Genomic DNA, 18,037 nt, shown 5'->3' with positions numbered 1-18,037 from the left:
CCTCTGGCCACACCCATGTGGATTAATCCTGCCCCGCGGCGAGAGTAGGGATGCTTCCACCCCGTCCGAAGACTCACCTCTGTCCCCACAGCGGCGCTCGTACTTGGTCTGTGTCCCGAGAGCTGCAGAGGGTCCCCTCCGCCCCCTGGCTGTGCAGCACCTGTGCTGGACTCTGCTCTCCCGTGTGGCTTTGGATCAGCGATTGCCCTGCACATGCAGATCAGTTTGGAGAGAATTGATATCTTTATAGCACTAAGTCTCCTTCTCCTCAGGTGTGATCGGTCTCGCCATTTATTTGAGTCACTTAAAATAGCCTTCAGTAGTATTTATGATTTCTATATACAGCTCTCTCACTTTTTGTTAGATTTAATTCTAAATACCTTGTATTTTTTTTACATGTCAGATTTTCCGATTTTTGCAGTATATTGACATGATTTTTCTTTTTTTTTTTTATGTTGAGCTTCTCTAGAATCTTGTTACTTTCTCTTACTAACTTTGGTAACTTTCTGTAACAGAGGGAGTTCAAGTCCTCAGTCAGAGCCTGGAGCTTTGTATCCTCAGCACAGCAGCTGCCCCTCTGGGGCAGGGTGGCTGGAAGCTTGCTGCTTCAAGCTCACCCTTCAAAGAGGATTTGCTGGTGCTCTTTCAGGTTAGAGACGTTTTCTGTTTTCCTGGTTTGCTTAGAGTTCTTATTCCAAATCCTTGAGGGTTTGATCTTAGTGCCTACTTTCACAGTGAAGCAGTCCTGTGTGATGCACTCGTAGGTGTTCTGTGCACACAGCTCATTTCTCCCTTCAGCACCACTTGTTTGGGTCCGTTATCTTTTGAACAGCCCACTAGATTAATTAAGCTTGCCGGGTGAGATTCATGACAAAGACTGTATTTTGTCTTTTTAATAATGCCAGTATAGGGCTTTTGTAATGAGGTTTTATACTTGCCTCCGCAGCTGAGCTCAGGATTGCCCCTTCTTTCTGAATTCTCGTGAAGAGTCTTACTTTGAACTGAATGATCACTGTTCAGACTTTGCCAAGACTGCCTCTGAAGTGATTTTGTGGACAGATTTTGAAGTATTGATTCATTTTAGTTTATGGAAGAAGTGTAGAGTTGTTTTGCTGTTTTTCTTCCCTCCAACTTTGGAAAATTGTATTTTCTAGAAATGTGTGTCTTTTATGTAAGTTTAAAAATGTATTGTCCTAAAGTTGTTCATTGTATTTTTTTTAAATGTCTGCCACATCTGAAGTTAGGTGGCCTTTTAAACTCCTAATGTTTTTAATTTGTGCCTTTTCTCCTTTTAAAGTAAATTTATCAGAAGTTTTTCTCTCTTTGGTTAAAGGGTGCAGCTGTGTGTATTGGTAATGACAGTAGAAGGTGCCATGGGCACTGCTGGTCCTTTGCTTCTTTTTGTCCTGGACGTGTGATCTTTCACCATTGTGTCCCACCCAGATTTTTTGGCTTCTGCTCAGAGTACAAGATGCCTTTCCCCAAATCCAGGCCTCTCGCCTATGTTTTTTTTCCAGTATTCCTGTGTGAGAGGGACCTTCCCATGTCTGTCCATATCCATGTCCTCTGTTCCAGGACCACCACCCATCCCTGGGGTGTCGACATCTTTCCCTGCCACTGGCTGGGCCTGGATGTGGCCCCTGGAGAGCCCTCCGCTCCAGTATGGCACCACCTGTGGCCTGTTCCCTTCTCCCACTGTCTCCCCACGCAGGGCACAGGATGCAGCTGCGAAGAGAGCTTGCACGCAGCTTTCTGCCCGCAGCGCCCTTCTCTGGTCCAGCAGCCTAGTTAGGCAGCTGCTGGGAGGAGTCGAGCCACATAGGGAGCACCCTTCCTGGGGGCTCAGTGCCGCATTTCTTGGGAACTCGTAGTTCAGGAAGGTAAGGTGAGCTGGGTGGAGGTACAAGCTGATTTAGTGAAAAATAGACGATGGTGTAAAACACACCTGGCACTAATTGTAGCCTTTTATTTTTAGCAGTGAAAACAGTGTTTCGGGGATTCTCCTTTCTGTCTGCTCTGCAGGCATGTTTGGCAGTGCTTTCCTGTTGTTCCAGTGAGGGCCAGGGTTGGGCCCAGCCCTCCCTTTGGGGCTGTGTCCCAGCCTTGAGCAGCTGTGGTAGGCAGGTTCTGCTTGGCTGCCTCCACCCAGGAGCTTTTCAGGAAAAGGAGAGTTCATTCCTGAGGGCCTTGGGCTGCAGGCCCTCCAGCAGCAGCAGTAATTACGGGGGAGGCCCAGCCTTTGGTCAGCAACAGCCCAGGCCCCAGCAGCAGGGAAAGGAGAGGTCGGCCCAAGGTGAGGACTGGCTGTGTTTCCGCCAGCGCTCCTGAGCATGGTCCCCACGGAGCACTTGAGTGTGAGCTCTGGAACAGGGGCTCTCAGGCTTTGGGGTGTCGAGGGCCGGCCGGCCCTTGTGGGATGGGACCTGAGCTCTGGCCTCATTCCTGACCCTACCCACCTGAGAACTGCAGCTCCCCCTCCCACCCTAGATCGCCCACAGGGCCCTCCTGAGCCTACAGTTCCTTTTTGGGGTTGCCGTTCACTGGCTGTGGTTGTGCTCCCCACCTGTCCAGTGGGGGAAAGCTGGTGTCTGTGCCTCTCTGTGGAGTCTTATGCAATCTGTCTGTGCCCCCCTGGAGAGCCTGGGGTGAAGGAGGAGACCAGGAAGGCCAGGAAGCTGCCCTGCCTACCCACCTTCAAGTGGGAGCCTCCTTCTGCTCCCCTGTGACCCTCAGGGCAGAAGCCTGAGCAGGCCAAACCTTAGAAGTGTGTGCCACCGCTATCTGATTTCTAGAACTGTGCAGGGAAAACCTAGCTCCAGGGCTGTGTTTGGCATAAATTGCATCCAGTGCCTCTCTCTCCTGCCCTTGCCAGAGTAGAACCCTGCCCGTGGGCACATCCTGTGCACCTGTCATGCACAGTGTTTGTACTTACTTTACATTTTTATTTCACTTGAGAACAAAACAGCCTCTTCTTGTACCATGTATTTTATTTTACAAGCATAAATTCTGTTGTAGTGTGGTATTGCCATAAGCTTGTTTCTTTGGCACTGCGCGTACGCGTCTGAATGAGGCCAAGGGAAATGATACATAAGAGCTCACCTGCACACGCAGCCAGGGCATAGCTGTTTTTGTCATAGGTGTTCCCTGCAAAATACGCTCACACTTTCCATTGAAAAGCACTCAACGCATGTCCATTACACACGCACACGCGCAGGCGCACAACTCGCATTAAATTGAATTACAGTTCAGTCAAGAACACTTTTAGGGAGGATGATGTTGCATATAAATCAGAATTTTGAATGGAGCTTGGCTGTGACATTCAGTCCTTTTGAATGATGGCTTTAATAAGGTCTGAGCTCTGAAGTTCCAAGGAGAAGTGGCAGATTGAACCCACACACCTAATTTCACTCTGGAAACTCACAAAACTCTAGTACAGACAGATATGGCCAAGTCCCAGCCCAGGAATGGTGCTCACCCCAGCACCAAGGTTGTGGTCTCAGAATACTGTTTCCCTCTGCAGGGACCCACATGGGGTCCAAGCAATATTCAAGAAGATCCCAGAATGCTTTGTCTCAGCAGGGCGGGCTGCTATCCAAGACTGTCAAGGACCCATGTGCCCAGTTGAGGGGCCCCAGGGCCAAGGACAGGACTGCTTGAGCACTTGAAAGAGCAGTCAAGGTGGAGAATGTGGGCCCTGAGGATACTGGAGAAAACATCATGATTGCCATTGCTCGCGTGGAGGATGCCGGGGGCCCAACATATCAACTGGCCAGTGAAGGAAAAGAACGAGCATTCACCCTGTCTCTCTTACAAAACTTGTTTGTGAGAATAACAAGAAAGGTGACTTTAGATCCTTTCTCGCTACAGAAATAGTCACCAAATGAAGAGGGGCAGTGCATCCAGAAGAGCTCCATGCTGGAGCTGGACAAGGCATTTGAGGGACTTGTGCAGTGAGTGCTTAGTTGCTGGCGCACCCGGCCCAACACAAGGCAGAGGCTCCCCTTCCTCCTGTGGGAATCAGAGCCGGGCCTGCCTAGTGTGTAGGAAGCTAAGGCAGGGAGCCTCATTCATCTGTACCATCAGGTCCACGGGACAGCGGCACTGGGGGTATAAATGAGAAGAACTTGAAGAGATAGTTCAGCTGATTGCAATGTCTAAACCTTCCTTGGGTCCTGATTAGAACAGAATATAAACCCATTTTTGAGACCAGCTAGAGGAGGATACTTCCTGGCTGTTGGATAACACATGGCATTCTTGTTGGTTGATTTGGGTATGTTGATGGTGTTTGTTTTTTAAGCTCTGTTTTAGAGATGCTCATGGAGTGTTTCGCTGTGAAGTGCTGGATGGCTGTGCTTTGCTTCCGTCTAATCTAGGAGGGAGGTGAGTGGGTATACAGAGGGCATGGGCTGGGCCCGTGTGGAGGGTGTTGGAACTTGGAGTCCATCATCCAATTCCCCTGCACATGGGTGCTTTTGAAGTGGTCCACGAAAGATAAAAAGCACACATCCCAGAGAAAGGCCATACCCGAGGAAAGTGGCAGGAGGGATGAGGTGCATCACCCGCAGTGTGGGTGTTGGAGGACAGGTGGGCAAGCCCCGTGGGTTTGGCAGACTCGGCAAAACTGAGCATATCGGGTTGGTGCTGCAGTGGGCTGTGTCCTGGGGAGAAGGAGGGGCAGGCCAGGGCCACACAGCCATATGGTGTGGAGCAGCAGCAGTGAGGCCCCTACCACAGTGCCTGCTGGAGGTTTGTCCTCTAGAGACTGTCCTCCCAAGGGCTTCTGCTTGGGGACAGGGACATTAACCAGAACAAAGGGGGCCCTGTTCTTGGTGAGTGCTGGGTGCCCCAGGGCTGGGGCTTCCCATCTGATGGATGCCAGCACACTCTGCTCCCTCCAGGGGAGCTCCACATGGAAAGTGCAGTCCCCTGGCTCCTCCAGGTAGGTGTGAGGCCTCTGCTTTAACTCAGGGCTCCAGGCGCAAAGTGCAGGCTGTAGGTAGGTCACATAACTGTCCCTGCTGGGGAAGGGCCCTGAAATGCTTACTTGGGAACCCAGAGCAGAATGGCGTCAGCAAGAATGTTTAGGGGCCTTCCTCTGCATATGGTCATTTTGGTTGTCGGTTAAAAACAAAACAGGGTCAGTCTCAAAAAACTCTAAAATGTGAAAATACACACTTAAGGAAATCTTGTAAAAAGTTGAGTGTTGAGACAAAGAAAAGGAAAATCATAGGTGATGGAAGAGAAGCTTGGAGGATTGCTCCAGGAATCCTGCCACCCACATACATGAAGTTCCAGCAGAGGACACAGAGGGCACTCGCCAGTGGGGGAGTACAGAGAGAGAACACATCACTGGGGGAGCGGAAGGGAAGAGAATGCCCACAACTGGAGGGTACAGCTTTCCAGACAAGGCCCGCATCAGAGTCGAAGCTGATATCCCAGGATGCTGGGGGGGGGGGGGGGAGGAGGAGCAGCAGCAGCGGGAGGAAGAGGAGGCGGCCTCACAGACACCCAGGGAAGTCCTGGCAGGATCCAGAGTTGGGGTGACTCCACGACCGCCAGGCAGTGTCAGAGCATAAAGACGCAGAGCATGGCCTGTCTGCATTCCGACGGGGTGATCGTCAAGCTGGAGTCCTGTACCCACCCAGAGCAGCAGCAGCACAGGAGGAGACAGAACACATTTCCTGCTAGGCGGAGCTTACCTCTTGTGCCTCCTTTTCCAAGCACAGTTGGGCCAGAGTTGCTACAAGTGGAGAGAACACCCTAGGTGTGGGATAAAGGAAAGGGAAGAGGTAACGTGGACAGAGACAAAGGGGATCCTGGCAGCGCAGGAAGCAGCCCACAGGCCGCACCAGAGCAGTCCAGCCCCAGAGGCAGGTGTGCCCCGGGCCGGCCTGTGCTTCGGGCTTCACCTGAAGACAGTGCTGCCAGCCTTCTTTGTCTTTGTTGGGGCCTCGTTCCACATTGTCACCCCTCCTCCTTGCCCTGTGGCTTCCGTCACCGGAGGACAGCACTCCCGAGGCTGGGTGCTCCTGCTCCTGCAGTGGCCCTGGAGCAGGCGGAAGCAGAAGGGCAGTGCACCTCCCTCCTGCGACCATGCCTGATGCGCATCCGGTCTGCTTGGATCTACTTTGGGGCCTACTGGACGGCTCCATCAGAGGCTGCAGCTAGGGTGGCCCTGGTTTCCTGGAGTCCCTTGGACCAGAGGGAGCACTTCTCAACTGTCCCAGAAGCTGAAGGCAGACTCGGCTAGGGGCCGTCCTGCCCTGCCCTGGGAGCTGTTGTCACCTCCCCACAGGGTCCATGCCCTGCCACTTCTGGGGCTGCGCTGTAGCTGGGGGCGGGGGGCACAGAGAGGCACCGGGAAGCACACCCAGGTCAGAGCGCTGGGCCCAGGTGGGTGCCCTGACCGAAGGGTGCGGCCCCAGGGCTCTGGGTCTGCTCAGATGCCATGGGTGGACCCCACTGTTAACGTACACATCCTCAGTGTGGGCGACACACTGCTCGACAAGAGAGCATTTTTACCTGAGTTCTGCGTTGCCAGCATCTCCCCTCCTGCTCTCCCTCCCTCCCTTAGCCTCCATCGCCTCCACACAGGCAAAATGTCAGCAAGAGGAAGTGATGGTTACATAGTTGGAATATCTATTATTTTTCTCTCATTTGAATGAGTCATTCTTTAGTTGAAAAGACCCTCGACTTTGGCCGTGTCTTCTAAAGAATAGTGCTGCTTTTATTCCACGTCTATATGATGGCGTTGAATGGTGTCAGAAAGAGAGGAGCTAATTCACAGAATGGCAAATTAGTGTCCTTCTTTATGGTTGCGTATTGAAAAAGAAGAGCGCAGCGAGCCTTTAGATTTCCCTGTCTTCATGAGAGCTCGCTCCCAGCCAACTCGCATGCTCCCCGGAAGGCTGAATGCACTCTTTGTGCCCTCGCTAACGTCACGGGCCTGATTGTATTAATATGTTTCTCAGGGCACAGCTATTAAAGCAGTTTTCTACTCCACCATCGAATATTCATGAAAATACAGGCTTTTCGTTTTGATGCCGCATTCTTTAAGTAGAGAAGCTTTCATTGTTTTCTCCGGGCGCTCTGGGTCAAAAGCACCAGTGGCTTCTCTTGGGAATGATGGCATTTCCAGGGCTTCGGATATAGAAATAGTATAAGTCATGTTTGACGCAGCTGCCAGCGCTGTGCACATGAGTGAGTAGGGGCCCGGGTTCTTGTCTCCACAGCTGGCGCGTGGGCAGGGTCGGGCTCTGTGTGGGCTCGGTCCCCCGGGCCCCTGAGGCTGGTACTGGGGATGAGAGGCCATGTCCCAGGAGCCTGGGAGGGTCTGCTTGTCTGTACAGGTTTGAATCCTCCTCCTTGTACCTGTCATGGAGGGGAAGCAGGGACATGGGACGTAGGCAAGAAGGGCTCTACTTCTAACTTCCACAGCAGAGTGAAGTTCTGTGTGGTCTTTCAGGGTGGTAAATCAAGACACTGATCACGTCCCTTTCCGGCGGTTGGTGGAAATGGACACAGTGCTTCAGGGAGCTCGATGGTAGCCTCAGCTGCACGCCAGCTCGTCTGGTCTTTAGTTGCACAGAGCCAGCCAGATCCAGGCCAAGTGCTGGCACAGAGAGGGTCCTCTGGGGCCACCTTGCATCTCGGCAGGCTCTCGGCCTCATCTCTCGCTGTTCTTGGTTGTCGGCATGGACAGTCCCACAGCATTGTGGGGAGGGCTCCTGTCTCTGGTCAGCACACGAGTTATATATCCACACCTGCAGCAGGTGGGGCCAGTAGCTGCCCACGGGGCACCTCTGCCAGGCCTCTCTCTTCTGTGAAGTGAGAAGTGGGAGTGCATGCTGGTGTGAGCAGTGGGTTGTCTTCTTGTGCCTAGCATCTTTGGTGTAGCCTGGTCACTATGTGAGATCTGAGGTCACCACCTGTGGCATGTCCTCAAATGGGTCACGTTTAAGCCCCACCCAGCCCAAATGACATGATACACAGCGAGTAATACTGCATACAAAATGTGAGACAGTGTGATTGTTTTATTAATTCTGTATGCTTTTTGAAGCCACAATATCATTGATCGATCAGACAAGAATACGAGACAGAGAGACATTGTAAGCATCTCGCCATGAATACAGACTCACACTTGGTACAATGGTAGCAGACTAAATCCATCAGTGAGTGAGTGTGTGTATAAGCTAGAAGAACAACAGCAGTGTGACCCTAGAAAGCAGGGGCAGACTAACCGGCCTGGGTGGTCTGAGAGGTTGCAGGAGAGCCCTTCTGACCATGCAGTGGGTGGTGCAGAGAAGGAGTTGATTGGCAGAACCTTCCACGAATAGCGGCTGGCATGTCACAGCTGGCCCAGCCGGATGGCATGCCTGACCCTCTAGTGTGCTCAGTGGTCTCTAGGCTGTCATATCGAGTTCCTCCTTGCTGGGGTTACTGGGCAGCCGTCCTCCCTGCCCACCGTAGTATTTCATCCCTTAGAAGGAAGACTGAGGGGAAGGAGGGAAGATGCAGACATTCCTGCTGCAGGTGTGGGCACTTAGCCAGTCTGCTGACCAGAGACAGGCGGCCTCCCCCAGTGCTGCGAGTAGATCATTGCATGAATTGGCTGCTAAAGAAGGAATTGTAGATAGTACATAAATTACAATATTCAGAACGAAGAAATTATCAAAGGAAACTCCAACCTGATGACTTTGCTTTTATTTGCATAACTCTTACATGCAGTACTGTAATGTATGACAGAACATAAAACTACAGGACTGCTCTGTACAGTACAGTCAGCAAAAATCACAGTGCTGTAACCAAGCAAGGTGTGCTATACAAAAAAGACACCGAGGCTCTGTAAACAAGATGTACACAAAGACCAGGTTGTAAGTCTAAGAAGCGGGCCGTAAGTCCAAACAGTCGTTGAACAGGTGAGCATTAAGTGAGGGGTGCCTGTACTGATGTTTTATAGAACTGGCATTGTTGACAGATTCTCCATTTTGCTATATTTCATAATAAAATCGATCAAAAAAGGACAGAGAGGAAATGGTATGAGCCAGTCTTTACCCTCATGGGAGTGTGGGGCAGGTCTTGCCCATTGACTGCACATGGATGACACCTTCTGCTATGTCAAGCCTGATACCCACTTAAATGTGAGTGCCTGTGTTTAAGCATATCCCTAATATTTGGGGAGGAAGCAGAGGAGAAGCCCTGGCCGGTTTCCACCTGGGGCTGAATAGGAGGAGCCTGTGACACATGGGACCCATCAGGTGTCCAGAAGTTCCCCGCTGCCTTTGGGCAGTCTGGTCTTGTGCCCTCCAGGGAAGTGGCCTGAGTGGTCCCTGTGGCCAGGGCCCAGGTGCGCTTGGGTTCCAGCTGCTTCTGGCTCTGTGACCTCTGTCTGGCCAGCCGTGGGGAAACCCTTGCAGGGCAGCAGGGCCGGATCAGAGATAGCTCCAGACACCCTGGAGTGGGAAATCAGCGATTCCTGTGCATATTCCAGCAGCGCTCCTCCATCCTGGGCTCCGTGGGCCCTGAAGCTAGGAGGATTCAGGTGTCTGTTGAAGCTCCCAGGAGCTGAGCAGCAGCTCGCATTTGGGGCCCCCAAACCCAGGACTGCTGCACAGCAGCCTTTCCCTCTCGGCCTCAGCAGACCGAGGCCACACCTTGGCACCGGGGCCTCCAGCCATTTGGGGATTGAGGACAGCTAGGGTCCTGCTGCCTGAACAGTGGCTGCAGAAGTGCTCTGGACTGAGGGGAAGTGCCTCCTTGTAGACCGCTTACCTGTGGGCTGTGAGACTGTGGAGCAGAGTGCAGTTTTTTTGAAGGAAAGGTGCTATGGCCAGGGCTTACTCTGAGGTTCTACAGGACCTGGGATTGGAAAGCCATGTGGGCTGGATCAGGTCCTGGGGCACACAGTAGCACCCTCAGGAAGGCGCCTTGTCCATGCGAGGTGCTGGGGATGGAAGAGACAGGAGCCACTGGACCCATGTTGGCACTGGCGCCTCCATCCAGAGCCCCTCCTGGGGGTGAGGCCCAGGGTGGGTGTGGGGTCCTTTCAGGGACAGAGCCTGTTGGCAATGGGGCGTGGTATCCCTGGCCCCGCCCCAGTGCTGCCTGGCTCGCAGCAAGTACCCACAGGCCACGGTGCTCACACCACCAAACTGCAAAAGGTGCGCATGTGGCTACTGCCTGCCGGTCACAACAGAAGCCTCCTTCCTTCTGTTTGCTTTTCTCTCCTTGGTACTGCCTTGTGAGGCCCGAGGTTGGTTCAGTGCTGCTTGCGTTCAGTTGCTTGTAGCCTTTCTTAGGTAGCATGTTAGTACAGCCGGCAGTGCTAGAGTCCAGCCCTGATGAATGTGCTTGTGCCACTCACCAGGAGCGCATGTTATTGGCTGCAGTCGGGTAAACATATTTTCCAAGAGGGCACTCATTTTCCATGGAAACCGGCTCTCTGCTCGAGTGTCTGTCTGGACCACTTTTGTGGCACACAGTGTTCCTGGGACCTCGTACACAGTTCTGCAGTGCACTGGAGGCGAGGAAGGACAGAAGAGAAGGGTGCCCATCCACATGCCTGCAAGCAGCTCCTTCCTTGGCCAGCCACAGCCTTGGCTGCTTTTCTCTTTATTGACTTGTAAACATGTCGTCCTCGAGCCAGCTATTGGGCCCGTGATGGGGTCCTTAGCAAGCGAGGCCTCCACTCCTGGAGGGAAGTGGGGGAAGAGGTTTGTGCAGGCTGTCTCCTGGTCTGACCTCCTCCTGCCTTTGTGATCTTGTGCTTGAGGAACCGAGGCCCCAAGTCCTGTGCTTGCAGCCTGCTGGGACCAGGGCCAGCAGGGGGATGAGGTGTCAGATGGGCACCTGTGCCAGCTGCCACTCGGGGTGGGGTGAGGGAGGGGTCCTGGGGCTGCTTGGCTGCCGGGCTGACTGGCTCTGCTCTGTTCTCTCCACAGTGGACGTGGCCACAGCACTGCCCTTGCAGGTGGCCCCCACAGCAATGCCCATGGACCTGCGCCTGGACCACCAGTTCTCGCTGCCTGTGGCAGAGCCAGCACTACGGGAGCAGCAGCTGCAACAGGAGCTCCTGGCACTGAAGCAGAAGCAGCAGATCCAGCGGCAGATCCTCATTGCCGAGTTCCAGCGGCAGCATGAGCAGCTGTCCCGGCAGCACGAGGCCCAGCTGCATGAGCACATAAAGGTGAGGCACTGCAGCCCCTCTGGGATACCTGTGTCTCCTGCCCCGGGTCAGTCTTGCCCCATGGAGCGCCAGCACCTGTGGGCCAGATGACCTTCCCTTCAAGGAGGGTGCAGAGGACTTGGGCTGCGTGTCTGCCTGCAGTGGGGCTTGCATAAGTCGCAGAGGATGCAGGATATAATGAGCAGCACTTTAGAGTCATTGTGTGGAAGAGTTCTTCTAAAAAATATGTGCAGGAGTAGAGTGCTCGTCAGCAGGAGGAAGTACTGGGTGGTTATGGTCATTTCTAAGGTGTTTCCAGCTCTGGTTTTCTTCTGGGGCCTTTTCTCTTTTCTCAGTTTTTCCCATTGACCTTTCATAACTGGCAAAAGATTTTTTTTAATTTAGAAGGAATAAGAAAAAACTGTTAGCCAAGACCTGTTTATTCTCTACAGATATCTAATCTGACCCCATTTAAAAAAAAATAAGTGTGAGAGAAGTGTATTAAGGACATACAGGAAAGTTGTGACCTCGTCAGGCAGTGATGTCTGTGATCCTCACCTCCTCTTACTGTAGGAGGACCCTGTAGAGCAACACTGTCCAGTGAAACGAAGCACATACAGCTGTTTTAAAATTATGGGGATAAAGTTTTTAGTAGCCACATTAAACATAGCAAGAAGCCCTACCCAAACGAGGCTCACAAGTTTTCTGTTGCTGTGTCACGAAGTCACCCAGACCCTTAGCAGCTTTGACAACCACCTGTGTCATTTCACTGTCTGTGGGCCTGGGATCAAGACTGCAGTCAGCCTTGGCAGGGCAGCTCATCTAAGGGCTGCCAGCCGCACTGGAGCTTGGGCCTCCACACTCGCCATGGTGTGGTGAACAGTGGCTACTGAGGCAACGCATCTTGGAGCCTGGCCTGCCCTGGAGGTTGGGCCCAGCAGCAGCTCTGAGTCCCCACGCAAGGGTGTGTGTGCCTCAGAGGCAGCCCAGGGGCTCTGTCCTTGGCCTTTGCGCTGCCGTGCACCCCCTGCTACTGGAGAAGGGTACCACAAGACACCTTTGAGATTGGACCTGCTGGTGAGGCAGCCTCAGCATTTTCCACAGCTCCCACTCTGTGCTGCAGACCGGCCAAGCTCACTTCCCTGCAAGGGCCCTGGCCGCAGCAGCACGTTCAGCCCCAGCTTTCAGCCCTGGGAGCAGGGCATCTTAAGCTGGCCTCAGCTGGAAGGAACAGTCAGCGGGTCGTTCGAGTTCATGCCTGCGGCCCACATGGTGGCCCCCCTGTGCTGCCTTTCAGTCCCTGAGGAGGGCAACCTCACTGGGCCACTGTTTCATTTACTTTTTGAGCTCTAGCTTCATATTTCTGTGACTCCTAGAAGAAGACTAAAAAGACATCTTGGCTCCTGGTGACAACTCCTTCCTCAACAGCAGCATGGGGCACCATGGGCTCTCGTTGTCTCGTAGAAGTGGGAAGGAAGGGCCACCTCCTGGGCTGCAGTCCAGTCCAGTTTCTCCCTGTCGTGTCTGGACACCAATGGGCCCAGCTGCTGTGTCCATGTCCCCCTGACCTGGCTACTATGGGACATGGCAGTGTTTGTGCAGACCTAGAGCGGAGCCTGAAGTGCCAGGCCCAGTCCCCGTGACTTGTCCCTGTTGTTTCCCGCCTTAGGGACACTCCTGTCCTCTTGTGGTTTTGTGCAAGGGAGCCTGATGCCCTGGGTGACTGAGGACACACTGGGATTGGAGGTGTGGCCGCTGGTGCAGAGAACTGGAAGACTAATGTTTTATGTTCTCGTTATATGTCAGTTGAATTGGTAGCTTTTATTAAAAGTAGTGGGGCAGGAGGGGCACAACTCAGAAGCAGGTACATCCTACACCATGAGGGTCCATCCAGGGCAGTACTGGGATGCAGAGAGCATGGAGACTTTCCGGTCAGGGTCCCATGGGTGCAGTGCCCACCTCCCTGATCCTGTGGCAAAGCGGAACAGCTCAGTGCTACAGCCAAGTGTTACAGCTCAGTGTCACAGCTCTGGGTCACAGCTATCAAAATCTGAAGACTCAAAAATCCAATGGTCACTTGAAGAGGTGGAGAAAAACCTTTATTATGCCAGCGGGCTCAGAGGAGTTCATGCTTGAAGTCTGGTGCTCTACCAGAAATGAGAGCCTCCTTATATAGGGACCTACAGGGTAGGTGAGCATGCTCACAGGAGCAGGGGGCTGGAGTTTAACAACATTCTTGAAAGGGGGCATAGCCTAACAGAACATTCCTGAAAGGTCACAGAATTCAAACAGTCACTAAACATTTTGATACCTTGGGCAGGAGCGCTGGGCAGCATGAACTGTTAATTCCTGGAACAAAACATTTTGTGGGGGAAAAAAAACATGGAGGCAAGTCAGGGGCCTCTCTTACTGTGTATTACAGCTCTGTCACTTCCTCAGAGCAGGGCTAGGGGAAGCAGAGCTCAGGTCAGCGCCAGGAAGGGACCCCCACTTGTCCCACCCAGATGCTAGGCCTTCCAGAGCTGCCTGTGGCCCCAGAAACCTGGCTCTGGACCTAGTCTCTGGGCCAAGATCCCAAAAGCAAGGAAGCAAACGGAGTGTTACCTTTCACTCTGCATTTTAGTAGTTTATTTTTTCATTAAAATGGAGATCATAAAGGCCTTTAAACTACATGGTTGTATCATTGCATTAGCAGGCTTTTATTTTGATGGTTTAACTCTATACCACATGTTCACGATGACTGGCAGTGGTATTGTCAGACAGACTTCTTGGACACTTAGTCTAATTAGTGTCATTAAATCATCAGTGGACTCGAAGAGAATTTTATAATTGGAGTGGGAGTCGTTTTTAAAATATAACTTAAATTGTTAATTTGGGGTAAAAAAGGCCCTTTATAATGGCTTCTAATGCCCAGAGTCACGCATGTCCTTGATGGCAGAGGCAGAGGCAGGCCCCTCCTGAGCCAGGGGAGTGGCCAGGTGCAGGCGGACCTCCCGTCGCTGGTTGCACTTGCTGTCCTGGTGCCTTTGTTTAAAGCCTCACAATCCTTTCTGTCCTGTTCAGCTTCCTACATCTCCATGATGCCCGTTGTGGTTAACTTTATCTCCATATGCATAGCAGTTGCCACTTTTCCCACTTACTGTCATTTTCTGTGCTGCTTTTGCTGTCATAATGCTGGTCTTTTTCTCATATGGCATTATTTTAAAGGTCCAGAGTATGTTGTCTCTTGCCTGTTAGTTTTGTTACAAAGTAGTTGTCCACTTGTCCTCATTCATGACTCCAAGTGTTCTTTCTGAAGAGATTAGCAGAGCCCTCTGTGCCCTGGTGGGAGCCTGCTCGTGCACCTGTGTCTGTCCGCCTTGCTCGGCGTCCTGCTGCGCCACTCCCCCGATACATGCCTTCCGCTTAGGCTTCCTCAGCTCATCTTGCCTGTTCCTCCAGCTGAACCCCAGAACTGTTGCTCAGGAAGTCTCCAGACCGTTCTGGCGATGGATGGGAGTTGCAGTTGGTAACCTTCCTCATACTGAGTTTCACCCCAGGGGATGATGTGAGCGCCTGATTTGAGCCTGTCCAAGGAGGATGAGGGCCTGCTTTTTATTTTTTCATGTAATGCTCATAGATGTCATATTTAATTATTCTTAAGGGGGGTTTTTATGTTTTTGCTTCTATTATGATGAATCTGTTTCTTCATTGTTTTTTCCTCCTTGGTCACTGCTAATGTATACACAAGCCTTGGATTGGTTATTTCAGGTGTTGTTAGCTGCTAACGTATAGAATTTTCTTACTAGTCCTAATAGGTGTTCGTTGATTATTTCATGTTTTATAGGTTCATAATTTCGTTTGAAAGTAACTACTTTTTCTCCTTTTTCTATTTAATTGCATTAACTAAAACTTACCCTAACAGTCGTCAGGATCTTGACAAAGCTATGACAACCCCTGTCACGGTGTGGGTCCTCAGCATGGCATGTCCGGGGGCTGAGAGGCTGACTCGAGCTGTGGCTGAGTCTCTGTTTGGGGTCCTGCTTCAGACACCCCTCTGTCCCTTCCTGTCGGCCAAGGTGCTGTCTCCCTGAATGGCCCTTCTCTTGCCCTGGTTGTATGGCTTGGAGATGAGGGAGAGGTCACACTGGCTGTGGTCACTTAATTCATTATGGTTTATCCATAGGAACAATGCAAGGAAACCCCCAAAATCACTTTTCTGAAGTGTGAGTGACAGTGAGAGAAGTGTGAACAACACAGTAAATTAAAATGTCAGAGTACGACCCCGAATTTATAAATCTACAGATACCTACACACAGTTTACATAATACATAAGATTCCAGGAGCATGCTTCAAACTGTAACCGCTTTCCTGGCTGGTACCGTTGGGTAATATTTTCTTTTGTGTTATTTGCAGTTATCACTGGATTTGGATTTGTCTAAACAGCTGTTCTTAAAGTGGCTTTAGTGATAACTCGCCAGTTGTGCTTTGGCATTGTGCCTAGAATGAGGTGTCAGTTTCTAGCTGGTGGGACGCTGCCATGTGGTCTGCGTGTGGGCCCGCCTCACAGGCAGCATCAGGGCATAGATGTAAGAGAGGATTGTCCACTATGGAGCTGCCCTGCCACCGTCCTTACTGGCCACAGGTAGCACGAGAACTGACCCTCTGCGTCCAGCTTTGTTCTTAATCAGTGTTATGTATATACATGTAACACTCAAATGAAGACAAAGGACCGCATTTCACTGCACTGATATTGTGTGTATGTGTTGGATGATACCATTAAGGAGGGAAAGCGCAGTAGGGTCCCTGCAGCTCTCTGGTGCGTGCAGTGCGTGCAGCTCCCTGCAGAACTGGGGGTTGGCCCATCTTCGGACCTTGAAGGTGCCTCTAGGTGAGTCGCTGATCTTTCAGTGTGAACACAGAGAGGACCAGCCTCCTGTGGACAGGGTAGCTGTGCCCTTGTTCCTGGTAATGGGAGCTGTGTCACCGTGACATACCGGGCTGGGCAGGGGGCTAGGCATAGTGGGAGTCACAGACTACCCACATCCTCAGCGATCACAGAAGGCAGCGTTGGCTCCAGGACCTCCTCATGGCTGGGGAAGCTTGTTCTGTCCTGAGTGCTCAGGGCTCAGGGCCCACGGTCAGCTTGGCCATCAGTGGTCCCATTTGCTCCTAGAAGCTTCTCTCTTGCATTTCCGCCTTATGGCCTCCTTGGACACCATGGGGCACCGACGTGTGTCCACACAGAGGGTCTCAGGACACCTCACTGGGGTGGCAGGCAGGGTGGGCTGGAGAGCCCCTGAGGGCAGCGCCTCACCCACGAAGCCTCTGTGGCTCCCATGTGTCCTGTGTGTGACTCTGGCCATATGTAGCTGTCTGCAGCTGCCCTTCCACCTCCTGCAGGAACTGTGGGCTGAGCATTTGCCCTGTCCAGTCACAGAAGTCACTTGTGGACATCTGCTATGGTGAAGGCTTCTTCACAGAGGCCAGAGCCCTCAGATCTTCACCCCAAGAGTGCACTTCCAGGGGTGCCCGTCTTAAGCAGGTCCTGTCCCCAGCCAGGCTGAGTGGGCCAGGAGCATGGAAGGCCCAGGCAGCTCTTAGCGCTGCATCTCCCAACCCTGGCACCTGGTAGGAAAGCTTGGACCTCTTGCTCATAGCCTCCCTATCCACACAGCGGTGGCAGTGGTGGGGGTAGGGATCTTCTTCGTGGTGGCCCCACGACTATCGAGCCAGGACTCGCACGCACAGGTCCAACCATCACCACTGTCCTTGGGGTCGCCTTTGACCCACCTGACCAGTTACTTGCTCAGAATGAATTCCTTTACTGGAAAATATTGCATGTATGTCACACATTTTAAATCATCTTGCCAAATTGTCACCCAAAATATTTAAGCTCCTGGTAGTATGTTCAGAGTGCTCCTTCCCCTCTCTGGCTTACAGGATCTTTCCAGTCTACATGAAAAAATGAAACTGATTCGGCAGTTGTTACGATTTGCATGTCTTTCTTTGGATGTGGGTGTGGGTGTGGGTGTGCATCCTTGCCTGTGTCTGGCAGTGTGACCTGTGCTGCGTCTGCACGTAGGAGGGAGTGATCAGAGCTCCATGGTTGGTCCTGGGACTCTTCCTTCCATAGAGAGGGCTACAGAGAAGGGAAGCATAGTTCTGTGGTTGTGATGTTTGCCCTCTTCACTTCCTGTCCCAGGAGATGTTGCCCCAGACTGGTCACCTAGGCCAGGTGTTGGGAGCAGTGGGAATCACCTAGGTGCCTCCTGATGCTGACACTGGGGACGCCACAGCTGAGTACAGAGTCTGCAGGGGTCCCCTGTTCCCTGCTTTTCCCTGGGCCTGGAGGACTTGTGCTGATCGGGCCCACGGTTTGGACTCTCTGTGATTGGTGCAGCTGCACCTGCTGCCAGCAGCACTATGGCCACTCTGGAGGCCCCCTGGATCCTCCCAGTTTGCTGCCAGGTGCTGTGTCTTGTGAAGGAGCATCGGCCTTCGTGTTTCCCACTTGGTTTGTGCTGCTGCCGTTTACTCCAGCCACAGCTTATGCCGACAAGAAGGGGCTTCTGTCTCTTTCCCCAGATGGAAGTTCATGTTCTGCCCGGGCCTTCACCTGAGCCGTGGGACTGGGAAGCTTGCAACCTGACTTTGCCCTGCTTACTCCTGGCTGCCTGTCGATGCCAGTGCTTGGTTCACAGAGAGAGCTGTGCAGGGCGATGGAGCCCAAACCTCTGGGCCTGGAGGGAGAGGGCAGAGGTGCCGTCTTCGCAGGGAAGCAGACTGAGGTGAAGCTGAAACCTGGACTTGGGCCCTGGAGATGGGCACCTGGAGAGACTAGTCACCCCAGGAAGTGTGCTGGCTGCTGCCCTGTGTGAGACCTGACTCCTT

The 18,037-nt window shown here is 52.5% G+C and overlaps 1 protein-coding gene across 12 annotated transcripts in view; it reads left to right on the top strand.

The window, feature by feature from the left end:
- The window catches only part of Hdac4 (histone deacetylase 4), a 258,092-nt gene that overhangs the window by 153,121 nt on the left and 86,934 nt on the right, over positions 1 to 18,037 (top strand). For 10 of the 12 annotated variants that reach the window (XM_004868416.4, XM_021247427.2, XM_087209562.1 and 7 more), the window contains one exon: positions 10,941 to 11,185. In XM_004868416.4, coding sequence (XP_004868473.1) covers positions 10,941 to 11,185 — 245 coding nt within the window. Of the gene's footprint in view, positions 1 to 4,297; positions 4,381 to 10,940; positions 11,186 to 18,037 lie in introns of all 12 variants that reach the window. The other 2 variants (XM_087209564.1, XM_087209563.1) reach the window with 1 other exon arrangement.

Source organism: Heterocephalus glaber, unplaced genomic scaffold (assembly GCF_053883595.1).
Source record: "Heterocephalus glaber isolate CG9 unplaced genomic scaffold, H.glaber_assembly_v1.0 deba00001004, whole genome shotgun sequence".
In the NCBI taxonomy this organism is placed as follows: domain Eukaryota; kingdom Metazoa; phylum Chordata; class Mammalia; order Rodentia; family Bathyergidae; genus Heterocephalus; species Heterocephalus glaber.
This window is presented reverse-complemented; position numbering and strand designations above follow the sequence as displayed.